At 37.2% G+C, this 17,257-nt stretch overlaps 1 protein-coding gene across 7 annotated transcripts in view; it reads right to left on the bottom strand.

The window, feature by feature from the left end:
• herc1 (HECT and RLD domain containing E3 ubiquitin protein ligase family member 1) overlaps positions 1-17,257 on the bottom strand; it is a 138,826-nt gene that overhangs the window by 77,549 nt on the left and 44,020 nt on the right. For 6 of the 7 annotated variants that reach the window (XM_018092387.2, XM_018092388.2, XM_004915969.4 and 3 more), the window contains exons 11-21: positions 16,492-16,626; positions 15,946-16,111; positions 14,021-14,146; positions 11,811-12,020; positions 10,406-10,558; positions 6,705-6,837; positions 3,547-3,738; positions 2,344-2,565; positions 1,528-1,701; positions 1,109-1,223; positions 143-263 (exon numbers count right to left, since the gene is read on the bottom strand). In XM_018092387.2, coding sequence (XP_017947876.1) covers positions 143-263; positions 1,109-1,223; positions 1,528-1,701; positions 2,344-2,565; positions 3,547-3,738; positions 6,705-6,837; positions 10,406-10,558; positions 11,811-12,020; positions 14,021-14,146; positions 15,946-16,111; positions 16,492-16,626 — 1,747 coding nt within the window. Of the gene's footprint in view, positions 1-142; positions 264-1,108; positions 1,224-1,527; positions 1,702-2,343; positions 2,566-3,546; positions 3,739-6,704; positions 6,838-10,405; positions 10,559-11,810; positions 12,021-14,020; positions 14,147-15,927; positions 16,112-16,491; positions 16,627-17,257 lie in introns of those variants that run through there. The other variant, XM_018092391.2, reaches the window with a different exon arrangement.

Genomic DNA, 17,257 nt, shown 5'->3' with positions numbered 1-17,257 from the left:
GTTATATTCTATCAATTTATGTTATTGGTTTAACTTAGTAAAAAAAAAAATGTAAGGAATTACAGAACTTAAACGAGAAATAACCCCCCTCCCAACTGCCCTCCAAAAAAAAACACTATTGGCCATATATTAAAGAACATACCCATCTTTCTCTAGATGAGGAACACGTCTGTATCAGCTCCATGTTTTTGCAGGCCAGAAGACGACTCCGTACCTTGTATACATTGCGGTAAACCTCAGCCAGGGACTTCTCAGGCTGATATCTAGGAAACAATTAATGACATTTTCAGCCAAATATCAGTTGTGTAACCTATCAGAAAGGCCCTATATATGGACCAACAAACTGCCAACTTGGTCTGGAGTAGGGCCAGCTTAAAAGAGAAGGAAAGGTACAATCACTGGGGGAAAAGGGGGGGGTCTTTTTCACTCTACTGCGTGTGTGTTGGCCCTAGGATCACTAAGAAAGAAGACAGAAGGAAGAGGATTGCTCACTCGCAGGTACCCTTGGCCGGTGCAGTTTTCTGCAAACAGGAGCACCGTCCCAGGGTACCAGGTAAGCTATTACAACATTGGGGAGTGCCTAACATTTTGGCATCCCCCAGTAATTGTGCCTTTCCTTCTCCTTAAACTAGAAGCAGGCCTAAAAATGAACACCTTCAAACATGAAACCAAGGCTGACGTGAAAGTTCAGTCCTTTTAGCAATTAATTCCTTTTTAAGAGGCTGCTTCAAAACATTTATGCAATGCATCAGCAGAACAAAGAAGGGACACTGGCACTCGTGTGCAGAAAGTTTTAGGGTGTTTTACAATAAAACCAGTGAAACTTTGTGGTACATGTGACTAAAGCAATGTGCAAACACAGGTACTTATAAGCTGCAGCTGATTTAATTTGCATTACCAACATGGCCCAATCTGCACAAAAGGGTGAGAGGGAAGGCAGAGGAGGTGAAATTTTGTAATGTAAATCGCTATCATTAGCAGGCATTAGGTATCAAAAAGTGAATTTTTCCTGTATTAAACCACTGACATCTTCAGTGCCTAGTACAGTTTTGATACTTACTAGCCACTCACAATGAAAGTAAAAGTAGAATTGTTCAAGACTTCTTACCGGCTGTCAACAGTGGCCTGGGAAAGTAACCCAGTGTGCTTCAACAGTGCTGCAAGGACAAAGCGAGACACTGTGTCCAAAAGAGATTCATTACTAACAGTGGCGCTGTCCCAATCTGTAAAAGGACATGATATGGTTAAAGAACACATTTAGCAGTTATACTGGCCAATATTATATATATATATATATATATGCAAACCTCACCTTTCAACTTTAAAAGTACAACACACCAAGCAACAATCGGAATGCCCTTCCTACAAGCTGCTGCTTTTCATTCACTTGATGACTTATGGCAGTATGTAAATGAAAAGTAGCTGCCATTTTGAATACTGCACTTCTCCCTTAGGGGACTGACGCGATCAGACTCGGAAGTCCCCTTAGTCAAGCAAAGGGTTAAAATGTTCTCTTCGTCCACATACCTTTGCTAATGGCATAATCCTGCATACTGATCCACAAATTTTGTGCTGGCTCCTTGGTGGACCCAACTGCCAAATCCACCAGAAGAGAAACCTCAGGTCTCAACTTGTAATCGAATGTTTTCTGTTCCTCATTACCAGAAAGTGACACTTCAAGCAGAGCACTCATACATTTGTCTGAAAAGAACATTAGTTGAATTAGGCTTCATACAGAAATACACAAAATAAATGCATTACCTTTACTATGATTTTTTCAAGTTTCTGATTTATCATTTGAGGCCTATTGGCACAGAGAATTTTAAATGCCACTGTAAGAAGGAGAGAAACAGCTGTGCTCAAAACACTACCATACTTGCCCATTGCTATATCTCATTTATTGTGCGATATAGAGTACTTGAAGGAGAAGGAAAAACTATGTAAGCTTTATCAGAATAGTCTATGTAAATACATCCACAAACACGTAAACTGATGCTCTCAGTCCCCAGTGAAAAGAAACACCACATTTCTTTCCTTCTATTCTGTATACATGAGCTTCTGTGTCAGACTTCCTGCTCTCAGAAAAATCCTTCAGGGCGCGGCACAAGCTTAGTTTGCTCCTCCCCCCATCCCAGCTTTAATCTGAGCTGAGCTGTTCCTTGCCAGCTTCTAGGGCTGTTAACTTAGGTTTGGTAAAGCATTCTGCAAAATATAGCATTATATCTTGCACTATCGTGACTAATCTATTGGGAATAAAATGCCTGATAGCTTTACTTCTCCTTTAAAGCAGATGTGGTGTTGTTTGCATTGGGCAGCAAAGCTAAAGTTAGCAAGTTCACTAACCTAACTGAGGCACTTCCATGTCTATTCCATTTCCAAACAAAGGAGTTTTTAACCAATAGTTTGTATCTTGCTCCTCGGGAGATGCTGGAGAACCTTGTAACATTCCACCTAAGCATCTTCCAATAAGCAGTGCAACTGTCCTTTCCAAATCCACAAGCCAGACCCATGACTGAGCAGGTGCAGGCAATGATACTCCACCAGGATCAATGTGTTCTGGTCCACCTAAAAGTACAAATAAACAAAAATAATACCAAAATTTTAACATTTTCACATACATGTATCAGTTTTACAGAAAATGTATTTTCATCTATGTAGTACCACAGCTTTAGACACTACACTTTTTCTTGCGGGTACAGATGAAAATTGCATTTACCACAGTTGTATACTTTGACACAAATACTATTCTCCATTTAGGGATAAATAAATATCGAGAATAGACTTTCTTAAGTTAAAAAAAAAAAAAACATTGGTTGGTCAGTACTTTTGCTTGTGTACATAGACAAGTTTGAATCATATCAACAATTCAAAGTTATAAAGTGGTATAAAGTTGTAACTAGCAGAAGTACAACTGTGACAGCAGAACAGGGAGTTATGTTTGCATAGGGAGGTCTAATTAAAGTGGCATGGGCTAGACCATGGAAATTGGCATGGCAGTCCCATCTACTAAGTCTAATAAGAATCCATATTTACCCTGGGATAATCTTGGCATTTAAGAGTAATTATTCCTGAAGCACATAAACAAAAAGGTAATGAGCATGCATAAATCGTTGCGCACTGCATAGTGATTACATACACATGCACATTTAAAGATACATTCCCTGATCCATGGTACTGTTATTATAGGCCTACTAGGGTTAACTGGATACAGTTACAGCTGGCTACCTCTCTGCACAACAACCAAAACCAAGAAGTGACACAGGAGAAAATACCAGGAAGATGACAATGGGGACCTGGTAGCAGGCATATTTTTAACGGAGGAAGATACCAGAAATGTAAATCTAGGCCTAATTATTTTTTCTGCTAGTACAGCAGATGTATATAGTAGCTTTAAGCATGAAAACATAAATATTACCACAGAGGTAAGAATTCAGAAAATCTGCACATAGCTCAGCAGAAGGTGAACGTGCAAAATCTGCAGAACGGGATGTTACCTATCACTGAATACAATATTAATAAAGAAGCATACACTAAGAAATTGCTCACCATGAAGTGGCCACTGTAATTCTTGGTCTTCTAACAAAGCAGCAGCAGGTAACAGTCTGTTCAGGCGATCTAGAGGGGGCAGTAGATCCAGCAAGTAACTAAGAAGAGGCCTGGCCACTGATGCAGGCAACAGTAGCAATGCATTTACAAGCTGACACAGCATACTGCCAGCTGCCGACACATAGATGACATCTACAGAAAGGAGACAAAAATATGGAGATAACCATTTGCATTATACAGGAAATTTCGACTTTTAGACTGAAAGTAGTTTTGGGTGAGATTTTAGTGGTCAATGAAATCACATTTTAAGTCTACTGCATGCTAACTAAAAGAACATTTTGGAATTTATTTCAAAATATTTATTTTACTGTCATATCAACACCTTCAAAGTTCTGATATAAAATTTCCCTGAAGTTGTATTCTTAGTATATAAAACAAAATATTTACCACAGACCATTTTGTCTGTAGTACCCTAGCTTATATAGTATGTTAGTTGTGAGAGTAGTGCACTTTGTGGCAAGGAGCAGAATTTTAAAAAAAGGAGCAGGCAAAAAAAAAAAAAAAAAGACTTTGGAAATCATCTGTACTTTGCATTTCAGCATTTTTAGTGGTGCTTCCACTCCCTAAATGCCAGGCTAGGCATCACTACTTAAAATGGAACGGCATTTGCTTGCATTTAAGGTATTTCACCACCACTTCAGTCTAGATTTAAATATGGAATTTAAAAATATTTAAAAAGGGATCCCGTTCTCTGTCTGAAAACTATAGGCCTGTTAGTCTGACATCAGTAGTAGGAAAGCTTTTGGAATGGGTAATAAGGGATAGGTGTTATAATTATCCTTTCTCTAATATATTTGTGTAAGTACTATGATCAACAAACACCACTCACCAAGGTGATATTTAAAGTATATTTAATGTGTGGAAAAGAGTTACAAAAGTTACATACAAATTACCAATGATTAAGCCAGGCAAAAACAATATTTTGTTGCTGATATACACTCACCTAAAGGATTATTAGGAACACCATACTAATACCCTTCTCTGACCTCTAGCATCAACAAGGCATTTTCGCCCACAGGACTGCTGCATACTGGATGTTTTTCCCTTTTCACACCATTCTTTGTAAACCCTAGAAATGGTTGTGCGTGAAAATCCGAGTAACTGAGCAGATTGTGAAATACTCAGACCGGCCCGTCTGGCACCAACAACCATGCCACGGTCACAATTGCTTAAATCCCCTTTCTTTCCCATTCTGACATTCAGTTTGGAGTTCAGGAGATTGTCTTGACCAGGACCACACCCCTAAATGCATTGAAGCAACTGCCATGTGATTGGTTGATTAGATAATTGCATTAATGAGAAATTGAACAGGTGTTCCTAATAAACCTTTAGGTGAGTGTATATCCTGTTGGAAAACCATCCCCCACTGTATTACCCCTAAGACCATATGTTTCCAATCAATCATATTCCAGACTTAGGGAACAATGGTATATGTGAGGGATAGTGTATGTATAGAGGTATAGAGTGGCAAGTCAGTTTGCACATTTGAAATATGTTAACCCATTCAGGCCTGGATACAACTTATTTTCCAATACCCAATATTTAACAATAGGGTACTTGAATACATTGCAGTTCACAATACTATAAGTTTGTGCCAGCATGGTTTTATGCATAACAGATCTTGGTATTAACCTTCTGTGAGGTACAGTATCAAATGCTTTAGCAAAGTCCAAGTAGATAACATTAACTGCCATTCCAGCATCGAGGTTCCTGCTCACTTCCTCATAAAAGGCGACTAAATTAGTCTGATCAAATTGAGTAATATTGGCCTAGAACATAATATTTGTAATTGGATAGAAAACTGGCTGATGGATAGATCACAAAGTGTGGTGGTAAATGGAACATTTTCTAATTGAACCAGTGTGGTTAGTGGAGTACCGCAGGGGTCAGTCCTTGGTCTTTTGCTTTTTAACTTATTTATTAATGACCTGGAGGAGGGCATAGAAAGTACTGTTTCTATTTTTGCCAACGACACTAAATTGTGCTAAACTATAAGTTCCATGCAGGATGCTGCCGCTTTACAGAGCGATTTGACAAAACTGGAAAACTGGGCAGCAAACTGGAAAATGAGGTTCAATGTGTACAAGTGAAGTTATTCAATGTGTACAAGTGAAGTTATGGGTTTTTTGTAGATAATAAGTTGTCTAATTACTGGCAATGTCATTCGGCAGCTACTAAAGCAAATATAGTGCTGCCTTGTATAAAAAAGGGCATTGACTCAAGGGATGAAAACATAATTTTGCCTCTTTATAGGATTCTGGTATGGCCTCACCTTGGGTATACAGTGCAGCTTTGGGCTCCAGTCCTTAAAAAGGATATTAATGAGCTGGAGAGAGTGCAGAGACGTGCAACTAAACTGGTAAAGGGGATGCAACTTAGCATATTTGTATGATTCCACCAAAGACTGGTCAAAGGTATTTACTCTATAATACTGTTGCATAGGGTGGCCCGAAACCCGAAGATCCGCAATCAGGGCTCATTTCAAACTGGCAACTGACTAAAAATGGTCCTAAACTATTATTTTAAAGGCACCTTGGCCAATTTTGGCCATACTGTACAACCATCTGGGCAAATGTATTGGCTAAGGGTTCAGCTTCTAAACAATATCCTGATTATATGTTAGATTATAGATTAACTGACCAAACTGAAAACTTTGTCTGTCAATGCACTATGCCTACAGTGCTGCAGCTCCTCTTAACTTCCTGCAGTTAAGGAAACACAGAATGCAGCCAGCCATTCTTATGGCTGGTCAGAGGCTGTGGAGGGTTGACCAGCGAATGGCCATCTTTAGGGATAAAAGACACAACCTACTTCTGCAGGGAAAACAGTCAGGTCAGCTAAGAACCAATGTAAAGCCAAAGGATTTTGTCAAAAATCCAATCCAAGAATGTGTCAGCATCATTTTAACACATTATAAAAATGGAATGCACAGATAAGCAATGCATTAATTACTACATGGCTATTGACATATATAACATATACAAAATTAAGAATAAACACTGAATCCAGTGTTATACTCACAGTTACAGGGACAACATAGGTAGTTCTGGTTGATTATACAGCAGCTAATTGCATATGGTGGCCTTCCTTAAACTTACCACGCAATTTCTCTCCTACGCTTCCATTCCAAGGGCTTTCTTCAAGAAGTGTAGCAGATCGAGAATAAATATCTGTGGCATGTGGCAGTAGTAGCTGAAGGTGTTTGTGGAGCAGGGCAACACTACTGGAATTCTGAGGAAAAGAAATGTTTAGTTACCCATTCTCCACTAATTTCTTTTAAATGCAGTTTTAATTTTTCAGCTGATCCAGAGACAAACATTCAGTAAATAGAACAAAATAATAGTATATAATTGCCTGTAGGAGTGTAAGCCCAAATCCAGGCTGTTTTTTTTTTTTTTGAAGGATTCGGCTTCAGTCAAACTGAATTCAAATTAGCATAAATTGGCATATGCTAATTATAATTTGGAAAGGGTTAAATGGTCAGTGGAAAAAAAATTTAGCCGCACGCGCCAATTTTTAACCCCTTCCAATCCTAATCAGCATATGTTAATTAGGATTCGAATTCGGTTCGGGATTCAGCCGAATCCTTCTGGGTGGGTTTGACCGAACCCAAAAAAGTGGGTTCGGTGCATCACTAATATAAAATTTTCCAGAGATAAGCAACAAAATCAAAACAAAAAAAAACTGAAGCCACTCCAGTTTGACTCAAATAAAGATGTCAATACAAAGCTGTTCGAATTGGGGATTTTTTCCGCTTTTTCTAGTCTATTTTTATAATTATTTTTATTATTAACCCTTATTAACCCTTTAAGTGCCACAGGACGTAGAATCTATGTCCTGTGTATAAAAGTACCTAAGTGCCACAGGAGGTAGATTCTACGTCCTGCTGCACTACTGGGTTTGGGAGCGGAGAAGCGGCTTTTCAAGCCGCTCCTCTGCTCCCCAGCCCCTAGGCAACAAGCACAAGGGGGGGGAACAAGTGGCTCCTGGGGCGAGATCTCCCTTCCCCAGCTCCCCCCTCTGCTCCCCCCCTTCCTGCAGGTTAGTGCCAAATAAACATACAAACACACCATCACACAATTATTACACTAATACACACTTATACTTACACACACACACATATATTTTTGGGGGGGTTGGGGGTTTCACACATTCACAGCACTCACACTTACTTGCACACACACACATGCACAAAAAACACATTTTACCCAGTGTACACACACACTTTTCGCATCATTTTTATTCTTGCCTGAAAAAATGTTTTATTGCCATTTCGGATAGCGTATTCGCAAACCGCTCTGCGCAATACCTATTGTGTATTATTTTGGTGTTTTTACTACATTTTCTGTGATTTTATTGCATTTTTAGGTATTTTATTGCATTTTCAGTTATTCATAGTTGCTGTTCGCTTGACTTTGTCTGTAAAACTTATTTGTCCATGCCAAAATACTCAACTGTTATTCTGACTGCAGATATTACTAGGCAAAAAAAAAAAAACATTGATCTTACTGATTTTTATTTTTTTTTAGCAATTTTATTGCATTTCACATTGTTCTTTGTTACTTTGTTACTTTGCACATGGATATTTTGTCTGCTGTATTTCAATTTGGCATCCTCTGCACCCCACATAGTTTGATAAATCTATTCATATCGGGCATCAAACTGTTCAGTAGACCCCTGGCGTTCATACTTAGAGTGTTTTATGTTGGTACGTTACTAAATGTGGGGTACATAATGGGGCAACATGCAAGCTTTGTGACAATTTTCAGAAATGTCACAAAAACCGTTCTGTTTAGCATAGCTTCATAGTTTGGTAGTTTGGCAGTAGAAAGTTGTATTTACCCATTTTTGTTCTGTCAGAATGTGTACCTTCGGAAAATATATGGTTTTCTAGGGTCTCCGTACTGTTAGTGAGTTTTATGACACATAATACACATACCGGGTGCAAAAACTGCACAAGCCGAAGCCTCTTATTAGAAAATTCATGTGCACTATTTTTATTTGGGTGCCTGGTTTGCAGTAGAAAGATGTATTTACCCATTTTTGTTTTGTCAGAATGTGTACTTTCGGAAAATATATGGTTTTCTAGGGTCTCTGTGCCGTTAGGGGGTCTTATGGCACATAATGCACATAATGGGTGCCAAATTTGCATGAGCCGGAGTATCTTATGTGAAAATTCATATGCACTATTTTTATTTGTGTGCCCCTGTACGGCACGTAGTTTGGCCAATATATGCTAAACTATTCAGTAGAGCCCTGGCATTCATATTTAGAAAGTTTTATGTTGATAAGTTACAAAATGTGGGGATACATAATGAGGTAAAATGCAAGCTTTGTGACGATTTTCAGAAATGTCATAAAAACCGTTCTGTTTAGCATAACTTTGTAGTTTGGTAGTTTGCAGTAGAAAGTTGTATTTACCCATTTTTGTTTTGTCAGAATGCGTACTTTTGAAAAATGTATAGTTTTCTAGGGTCTCCATACTGTTAGGGAATCTTATGGCACATAATGCACATGCCATTAGCTTATATTGCAGTGTATACACTTTGTATGCTCTAACGTCCTTTTGGGGTCTCTAAATGCCAGATACATTGGTGATCCTATGCACAATGGGCATCAAACTGTTCAGTGGACCCTTGGCTTTCTGATTTAGGGTGTGTTTTCTTGGTACCTAATGTTATGTGGGAGATAGGGTGCTTGAAAATGGAAGAGTTGATGTGATTTTCAGGTATTTCATCAAAACCGGCAATTTTGGGAAAGCATTGCGACTCTGTAGTTTGGAGTAGAAAGACCAATTTTGAATTCGCCCAAATGTGTACTTTCCAAAAATATATGGTTTTGGGGGGGGGTCAGTGTATTTTTTTGTGTTTTTACCCCACAGAAAATGCAGTAAACATGTTGAATTTTCAGTAGCTAAAAAGATCTCCAGGGCAATTTGTATGTACTAACATCCTTTTGGGGTCTCTAAATGCCAGATACACTGGGGATCCTATGCACAATGGGCATCAAACTGTTCAGTGGACCTTTGGCTTTCAGATTTAGGATGTATTTTCTTGGTACCTAATGTTATGTGGGAGATATGATCCTTGAAAGTGGAAGATTTGAAGCGATTTTTTAGAATTTTCATAATTTTTTTTATAGAAAAAAATTCAGTAAAGCATTGCCGTTGGGTACTTGGGAGTTGAAAGGCATGGTTACTCATTTCGGATTCAGTATTTGATCTATAGAAGTCAGAAATATCCATAAAACTATAAATATCAGGTATTGGCACGTTCGGAAGACATGAGGCTTTCCAAATCAGTTGTATTTTTGTCTATAAAATAAAATATGTTTCTGATATAATGAAAAATAGCATTTATTTATTTATTTATTTTTGTATTTCAAGCTCTAAATCTTGTTCCAGAAGTGGAAATACACAAAAACTCAGATTTTCAGAAATGTCAGATTTGGAAAGCTCAGGTTCTCCTGAAAAAAAAACAATATATATTTTGCCTACCCAAACTTAACCCTTCACCCAGTAAAAGCCCCTAAATTGAGAGAGCACAGAATGTTTACAAAACGTCTGGGAACCAAAATGTCAAATTCTGCTTACACTTAAAGGGTTAATTATCTATTATTTTTTTTAAAACTGGTAACGGGGTAAATTTCTGTGTCTCTGATGGGTGCCTGAAGTATTGATGCTTTAAAAATAAAAAAAACATATTAAAAATCTAGGTTATAATACATTCATTCTGATGTAAAGTTATTTGTAAATGCAGTGCATTAAAGTGGCCCAAATAATAACTTGGTAGGTACTTACCTCACTTATATGATTAGTATGACAGTAAGCCAGCAATTGCTTCTGTAGAGAGCAGAGTAATTCATGAAGGTGAGCTGGCTGGCTGTTTTCAGATGAGGAAGCACCAACAATGAACTTGTCACTATTTTTTTCCAGCTCGCCAAAAGCCTGATCCTGTGATAAGAATGTTTAATTTTTTATAAAGGAATCTTATATATACGCAACAAAAAACAGGAACGCTAGAAATGCTAAAATTCTTATCTTTACATTAGGGTATGGTTCCTTTAGGTTTTACCTAAAAATTTAACAAAGAACAAAAATCCAAAAATTATCCTTCAGATGAAACTGAAGTCAAAAGGCGGTGTTGGAATTGCATATTTGACTTGTTCTGAAGAAGAAAGGCCAAGTTACATCATGGACAAAAGCCTGTTGAGAATGCAAAAGCCAAGCTGGAGTCACGAACACAATAGCAACTGTGTACAGGTATGGGATCCCTTATCCGGAAACCCATTATCCAGAAAGTTCCGAATTACGGAAAGGCCATCTCCTATAGACTCCATTATAAGTAAATAATTCAAATTTTTTAAAAATAACTTCCTTTTTCTCTGTAATAATAATAAAACAGTAACTTGTACTTGATTCCAACTAAGATATAATTAATCCTTATTGAAGGCAAAACAATCCTATTAGGTTTATTCGATACTGAAAAGATTTTTAGTAGACATGTTATGGAGATCCAAATTATCGAAAGATCCCTTATCCAGAAAACCTCAGGTCCCACGAATTCTGGATAACAGGTCCCAGCAAACAGTCCATTGAAAGCGATGGACTTACTCTGATATGGGACAAGTTTTTGTACAGTCAGGTTTTCTCAAGTTTGTCTTTTTCAGAGATATAGATTACAAAATAGCGGTCACGTGACTATAAATTACATTAAAACAACACAATGAATGCTTATACAGAAAAAGCCAGATATAATTTCGCACATTTATTAAAATACTGTACAGAAAAAATATTTCTTAATTCAGTATTATCATATACAGTATCTGTAACCTTGTAATGACATAAAGGGGCCCAGACCAAACTTGAAAGCTTGAACAAAAAAACGCTGAATAGCTCTGACCTAGATGAGTTATCATCTCCTAGAAATAGCTGAGAGGCATGTGTGTGCGCGCGCACACACACATGCAAATAAATATGGCTAATAATATCACATATTTACTATTATTTCAATTCCCAATTCATATTTACTATTATTCTAGCATCAGCCTCAATTAAAACTAAAACAGAAAAACCAGCAAAAGAACTGGCATATTTTACTAATCATAAATGCATGTGCACACATATGCATTAGGTAAAGTATTTAAAGTATGAACATCAGTATTAAGGTCCATTTGTTTCTAGTTTACGTTAGTTGTATTCTTACCGTATAGAAACCCAAGTTCCTCAGGAGGGTCTTCATTAAAATTTCAGCTAGGTGAGTATCTGGGTGACTTCCCTGTGAACTGTAACTGGGATCAGAAGTCATAGGTAAGGAGGTGACATCAGAAGAATCAGATGGTGTACTGTAACCCAGTAAAGATGCCACATGTGTGTGATCCTGCAAACTGGTCAGGATGATATCTAGCTGCATCCTCTGTAGCAAACGCCAGAAATGAAAACAAGAATTTATTAGTGCCTAAGGTCACACTGATTACGGTGAGAATTTTGCTGGCCATGCTACTTCCAGTCTGGTGGACAGCAAAACTAAAATTATCCCTCCATAGACTTTAATTTTAATCACCCTGCCCCCTCAAGTGCAATTGTGAGTCAAGAGTTTATCACTTAGTAATACATACTACTGCATTTTTGGAAACTAATTGCTCGACTCTCAACTGCAATTGGAAGGTCAGGGCAATTACAGTTAAAAGCTATGGAGGGGAATTAGGGCATTGCCCTAAAGGCTAGCTATACAAAATCTTCATTAAATGAAACCTGTACCAATAAATTAAAAGAGCCAGTAAAACCAAAAGTCATAGGGTTTCATATAAACTTCAGTAATAATATTAAACTGCTTTCAGCAATTTGTGTAAAACTGTGTTTAAGATATAAAAAAAAAAAAAAATAATATATCATATGGTACCATTCATGTTCCAGAGATGAACAGATAACAAATATACTATTAAAAATGGTTTTAGTATTTATGGCTCTTTAAAAAAAAAAAAAAACAAGCTTGTTACTCACAATAAATAGTTAAAGGGAAACTGGGTAATTGTTCTTACAATTTTGAATGTTATGATTTATATGTGTCTGATTACCCTTAAAGCTCTTCATTTAATAAAAACAAAAAGCATAAAGAAGCAGTAAAACTCTTACAATTCTCTCAAATCTTTACAGGTCTACATGTGCACACATTAGATATTGCTCTAGCTGCAAAAAGAGGCTTTACAAAAGACTTTTAAAGGAGCAAGAAAGGTAAAAACTAAGTAAGTTTTATCTGAAAGGTCTATGTAAAAACAGCCATAAGCACTCACAGAAATGCTGCACTGACTTCTCTGTCAAAAGATTTGTTGTGTCTGTCATTCATGTGCCAGAGACACGCAGCTCTCTGCTTTCTCCCCTCTCCTGCTCCCACCTTCTTCAAGAATGTTAAGAACTCACACACACCCCTTAGGAATGTGTATCTGAGCGAATCAGCAGGAAGCTGACTCCAAGGGGCACATTTACTAATCCTCGAATCCGAATCCCGAATGGAAAAAAATCTTTTTCGTTGCCGTCGCGATTGTTTCGTATTTTGCGCGACTTTTCCATCGCCGTCGCGATTTTTTCGTATTGAGCAATTGTAAACGGCGGAAAAACCAATCCGAATTTTTCGCGATGGCGACGAAAAAGTTGCGCAAAATACGAAAACATTGCGACGGCGACGAAAAAAAACGTTCGTGGATTAGTAAATGTGCCCCATAGTCTTACTAACTGAGCATGTACACTTGGTCTGGGTCTTGGTGCAGGAGTGAGGCATTATGGGAACTTTTTTTTTTAAACAGCTTAGCGTTTTTTCTCCCTGTTTGGCTTCAGATCTTCTGAACAGGAGAAATATGGGGAGACTTAAGGGCCCTATTGAGACAACTGAAGGTATGCCTGCAGCTTAACTCTTTATTAGCTTTTCCTTCTCCTTTAAGTGCAGGGATTAAACGCCAATAAAACAAAATATATAAAATGATTTGCTTTTTTTAAACATAAAAACTAATATTGAAATTTAGTAATTAAAAAAATGATTACTTTTTTTTATCATGTCAAAATTAGCTATCTAACATTCCAGCAGAGAGAAATCCCCTCCCATTACTTTTTAAGGGAATTAAGTGATAAAAGGCAAATGCCTGACTGCTTACATGTGCATTTCTAGTGACAATTATTTTGGCACCCAACGTGTTTTGTTTTTATACAATGCCAAATCACTGCAAGATAAGGAAATAGCCGAGTCGGAAATATGAGGTTTTTGCATTCTGGCTACAATAGCAGTCATGCCATTTCTACCTCTATTTCTAACCGATATCATAGAGAACTGTATTTACCGAGCAGTATGTTAAAAAAAAAACATATAGCTACCACTAAGGACAAACAAATGCTGACCCAAACAAGACTGTATGTCAGGTTTACCTGGCCTTTTGAAAGGCTTTCCCATCGATCAGGTCCCTGTGGTAACAGAGAATGCAATAACTCCATCCTCTCTCGAAGAGGGGGCAGTAACATAGTGGCTCCAACAGAAAGAGTTTCAATGACAACCTGAGACAAAAAATATGGCCACAAGTAATAACATTACCACTATCACAAGCAGGAAAACAATTAATACATTTAAAATGTAAAACTATGTATAGTATACAGGCAAGTGTTCAAAATATTTGACACTCTTCTTTTAAAAGTACTTGCTGCATTGCCTTTCTTGTTTAGAGCAGTGAGGTATGTAATTGGGTCATCCCACTTATGCAGAATACATAAACCCATATTTCTTTGCATAATTACAAATTTTGAAAAAAAGACAAATGTCCATGAAATTCAACCACTCCAAATGATTCTCAGCATGCACAAATAGACATGCACATATTTCAATATTACATATATCGATATATAGTATATATTCATATTTATTAGTTATGCATAATCTATTATCATAAGCAAACATAAAGACAGCACATAACACATACAATGTCAACCATGCCATTTATGAACAAATCGAAAAGCAAAGCACCTAGGACAGATCCCTGATCTACTCCACTAATAACACTGATCCAAGCAAATGTTCCATTGATCATCACTTTTTGTAATGTATCTTACAGACTATTATCAAGCAAAGTACAAATATTAATATTCAATGCCAATAGTGCTTAATATAATCAGTTACTGTTTGTATGGTACAGGTATAGGGCCCGTTATGCAGAATGCTCGGGACCAAGGGTATTACAGATAAGGGGTCTTTGTGTAATTTGGATCTCCATACCTTAAGTCTACTAAAAAAATCAATAAACCATTAATTTAACCCAATAGGATTGTTTTGCATCCAATAAGGATTATTTATATCTTAGTTGGGATCAATTACAAGGTACTGTTTTATTTCTACAGAGAAAAAGGAAATCCGTTTTAAAATTCTGAATTATTTGATCAAAATAAGAGTCAGGCATGGGAGACAGGCTTTCCGTAATTCGGAGCTTTCTGGATAATGGGTTTCCGGATAAGGGATCCCATACCTGTACTGTATAAAATGGAAAATCAAGTTGATCTAGAGGCTTATTTACTAATTTTTAAGTCAAAGGCTTAATCACTAGATGTTAGGCACCCCCCTGTGATTGTAATCGCCTACCTGAAACCCCTGGCCGATGCTCCTGCATCGTCTTTTTTGTTCAAGCTGGCTTCTCACTCTACTGCGCATGTGCAAACATCAAAGAAGGAACGCTTGCCCACATATACACAGGGTCGGTGCAGTTTTCTCCTAAAAGGGGCACTAGCCGGGGTTTCAAGTAAGCAAATAAAGTCGTGGGGGTGCCTAACATTTGCAAGGACATTCAGTCAAAGTAACAATCTTTTTAATCTTTTTTTTTTTTTTTTTGCCATTTTTTGCTACTGAAATTAGCTCTTAGTACAAAGTTGATCCAGGGACTGGACTATTTGTCAGTTTAAGTCAGGAAGGATTATTTTGGCCCTCTGAGGCCAATTGGAGGGGCTTCAGATGGGGGTTCCACATCAACTGCTGTTAGGCAGGTTTCATTTAGACAAAAAAAAAAAGGAAAAAGGTTGAAGTCTATGGACATGTGCCTTTTTCAATCTAAATTACTGTCACTATGATATTAGATCCGATGTTCCTATACATTTATGGTTTACACAAATGCATGTGTACTTTCTGAATAACATATAATACAAGTCAACCACAAAGTGAGGAGTGCAGTGCAAACCTTCAAATGGTATGCAGTAGCTCAATATTTTTCTGACTACACAGTATGTTTTTAATGAAGAGCTGTGGCAATAACTGTGTTATTTTATGTTATGTATATAGATATATATGTTATACTGACTCAGAAGAGAAATTTCACCTCTTGGATCTCATCTGGGACGCTGGCATCCATAAGACGAAAAAGAAGATTTCGAAGTGGTCCAGCCTGTCGTCCTAGGATGCTAGTAGCAACACCGCCAGCTAATGCCAGGGCCAGATGGTTGGACAGCATTTTCAAGCAAAGTTTTAAAAATCCATGGTGATCTCTGAAAGAAACAAGTTCCAGTAAGAGACTATTCGATTAAAGATAAGTTGTTAAAAAGTTGGATTACTAATACCATAGGACTTATGATAGGACCATGATGACCTGTAATTATTTTGTATGATTTTGTCATGTGATTCAAAAACAATACTAAACATAAACTCTAATGATATTAAACGTTGTCATTTGCTTTCTGCTATAAGAAAAAAAATGTAATTACAGTTCTGATTATCTCTCTTTGTCTGAAGAGATCATACACTTGCAAGCAAGAACACCTCTCTACATCTCTTATGAATTGCAAACACTTTCAATTTTTTTAAAAGTCAATACTGGTAGCATACAAATTACAAGGTAAATATCACATTTATAAAACCAAAGCCATACCTGGAAGAAGGGAAAGGAGGAGGTGGAATTTCACTATTTATTTTTTCACAGTATCTTTCCAGAAAGGAACGCAAGTGAAAGAAGGTACTTTCTTCCAGATCAACACAGTATGGACGGTGCCAGGCCACCACTTGTCTAAAATAGGACACAAAACAACATAAACCAGAATAGCACAGAAAGGGCTACATTCATAATACCAGTCAAGGAGAATTATTTATTGTGAGGAATGTGGAGAGCACTAAATACAGATTTTGGTTCAGGATTTGTCTTAATCTTTAGCCTTCAGTCAACCAAAATTTGAACTCTTAAGCTGGTGGCACACTAGGAGATGCTCATGATAAATCTCCTCTACCAGGGGTGAGTAATTTCCTGCAAATGTTTTCCCACCAGCAATAATATAAACCTCCGGTGGAAAAAAAAAAAAAAAAGTATGTCGTTTTGGTTTGCCGAAGTCGCCGCAACTTTGCCTTGTGAAGACTATATCTATGAACATTATGAACAAATGTAAATAAGAGTCTAAAAATATACATTCATTTTCTAGTTTGTTTTTAGATTCTTATTTCCATTTGTTATTATTCAACAGCTATTTCCAACAGCTAATATCTTTGAAAAAAACAAAAAATAGCTAACGAAGAGTTAAAAATTGCATTGCATGAATTTTTATTTAGATATAGCTCCCCTTTAATACCTTTCACTAGGCCTGTAATCCATCAAAACTCTGCACAGTAAGGTTTATAGGAATAGCATTTTTTTGCCCAAGCAAGGT

The sequence above is a fragment of the Xenopus tropicalis genome, chromosome 3 (genome assembly GCF_000004195.4).
Source record: "Xenopus tropicalis strain Nigerian chromosome 3, UCB_Xtro_10.0, whole genome shotgun sequence".
Taxonomy (NCBI): domain Eukaryota; kingdom Metazoa; phylum Chordata; class Amphibia; order Anura; family Pipidae; genus Xenopus; species Xenopus tropicalis.
The sequence above is the reverse complement of the archived record's forward strand: the minus strand, read 5'-3'. Positions and strand labels throughout refer to the sequence as shown.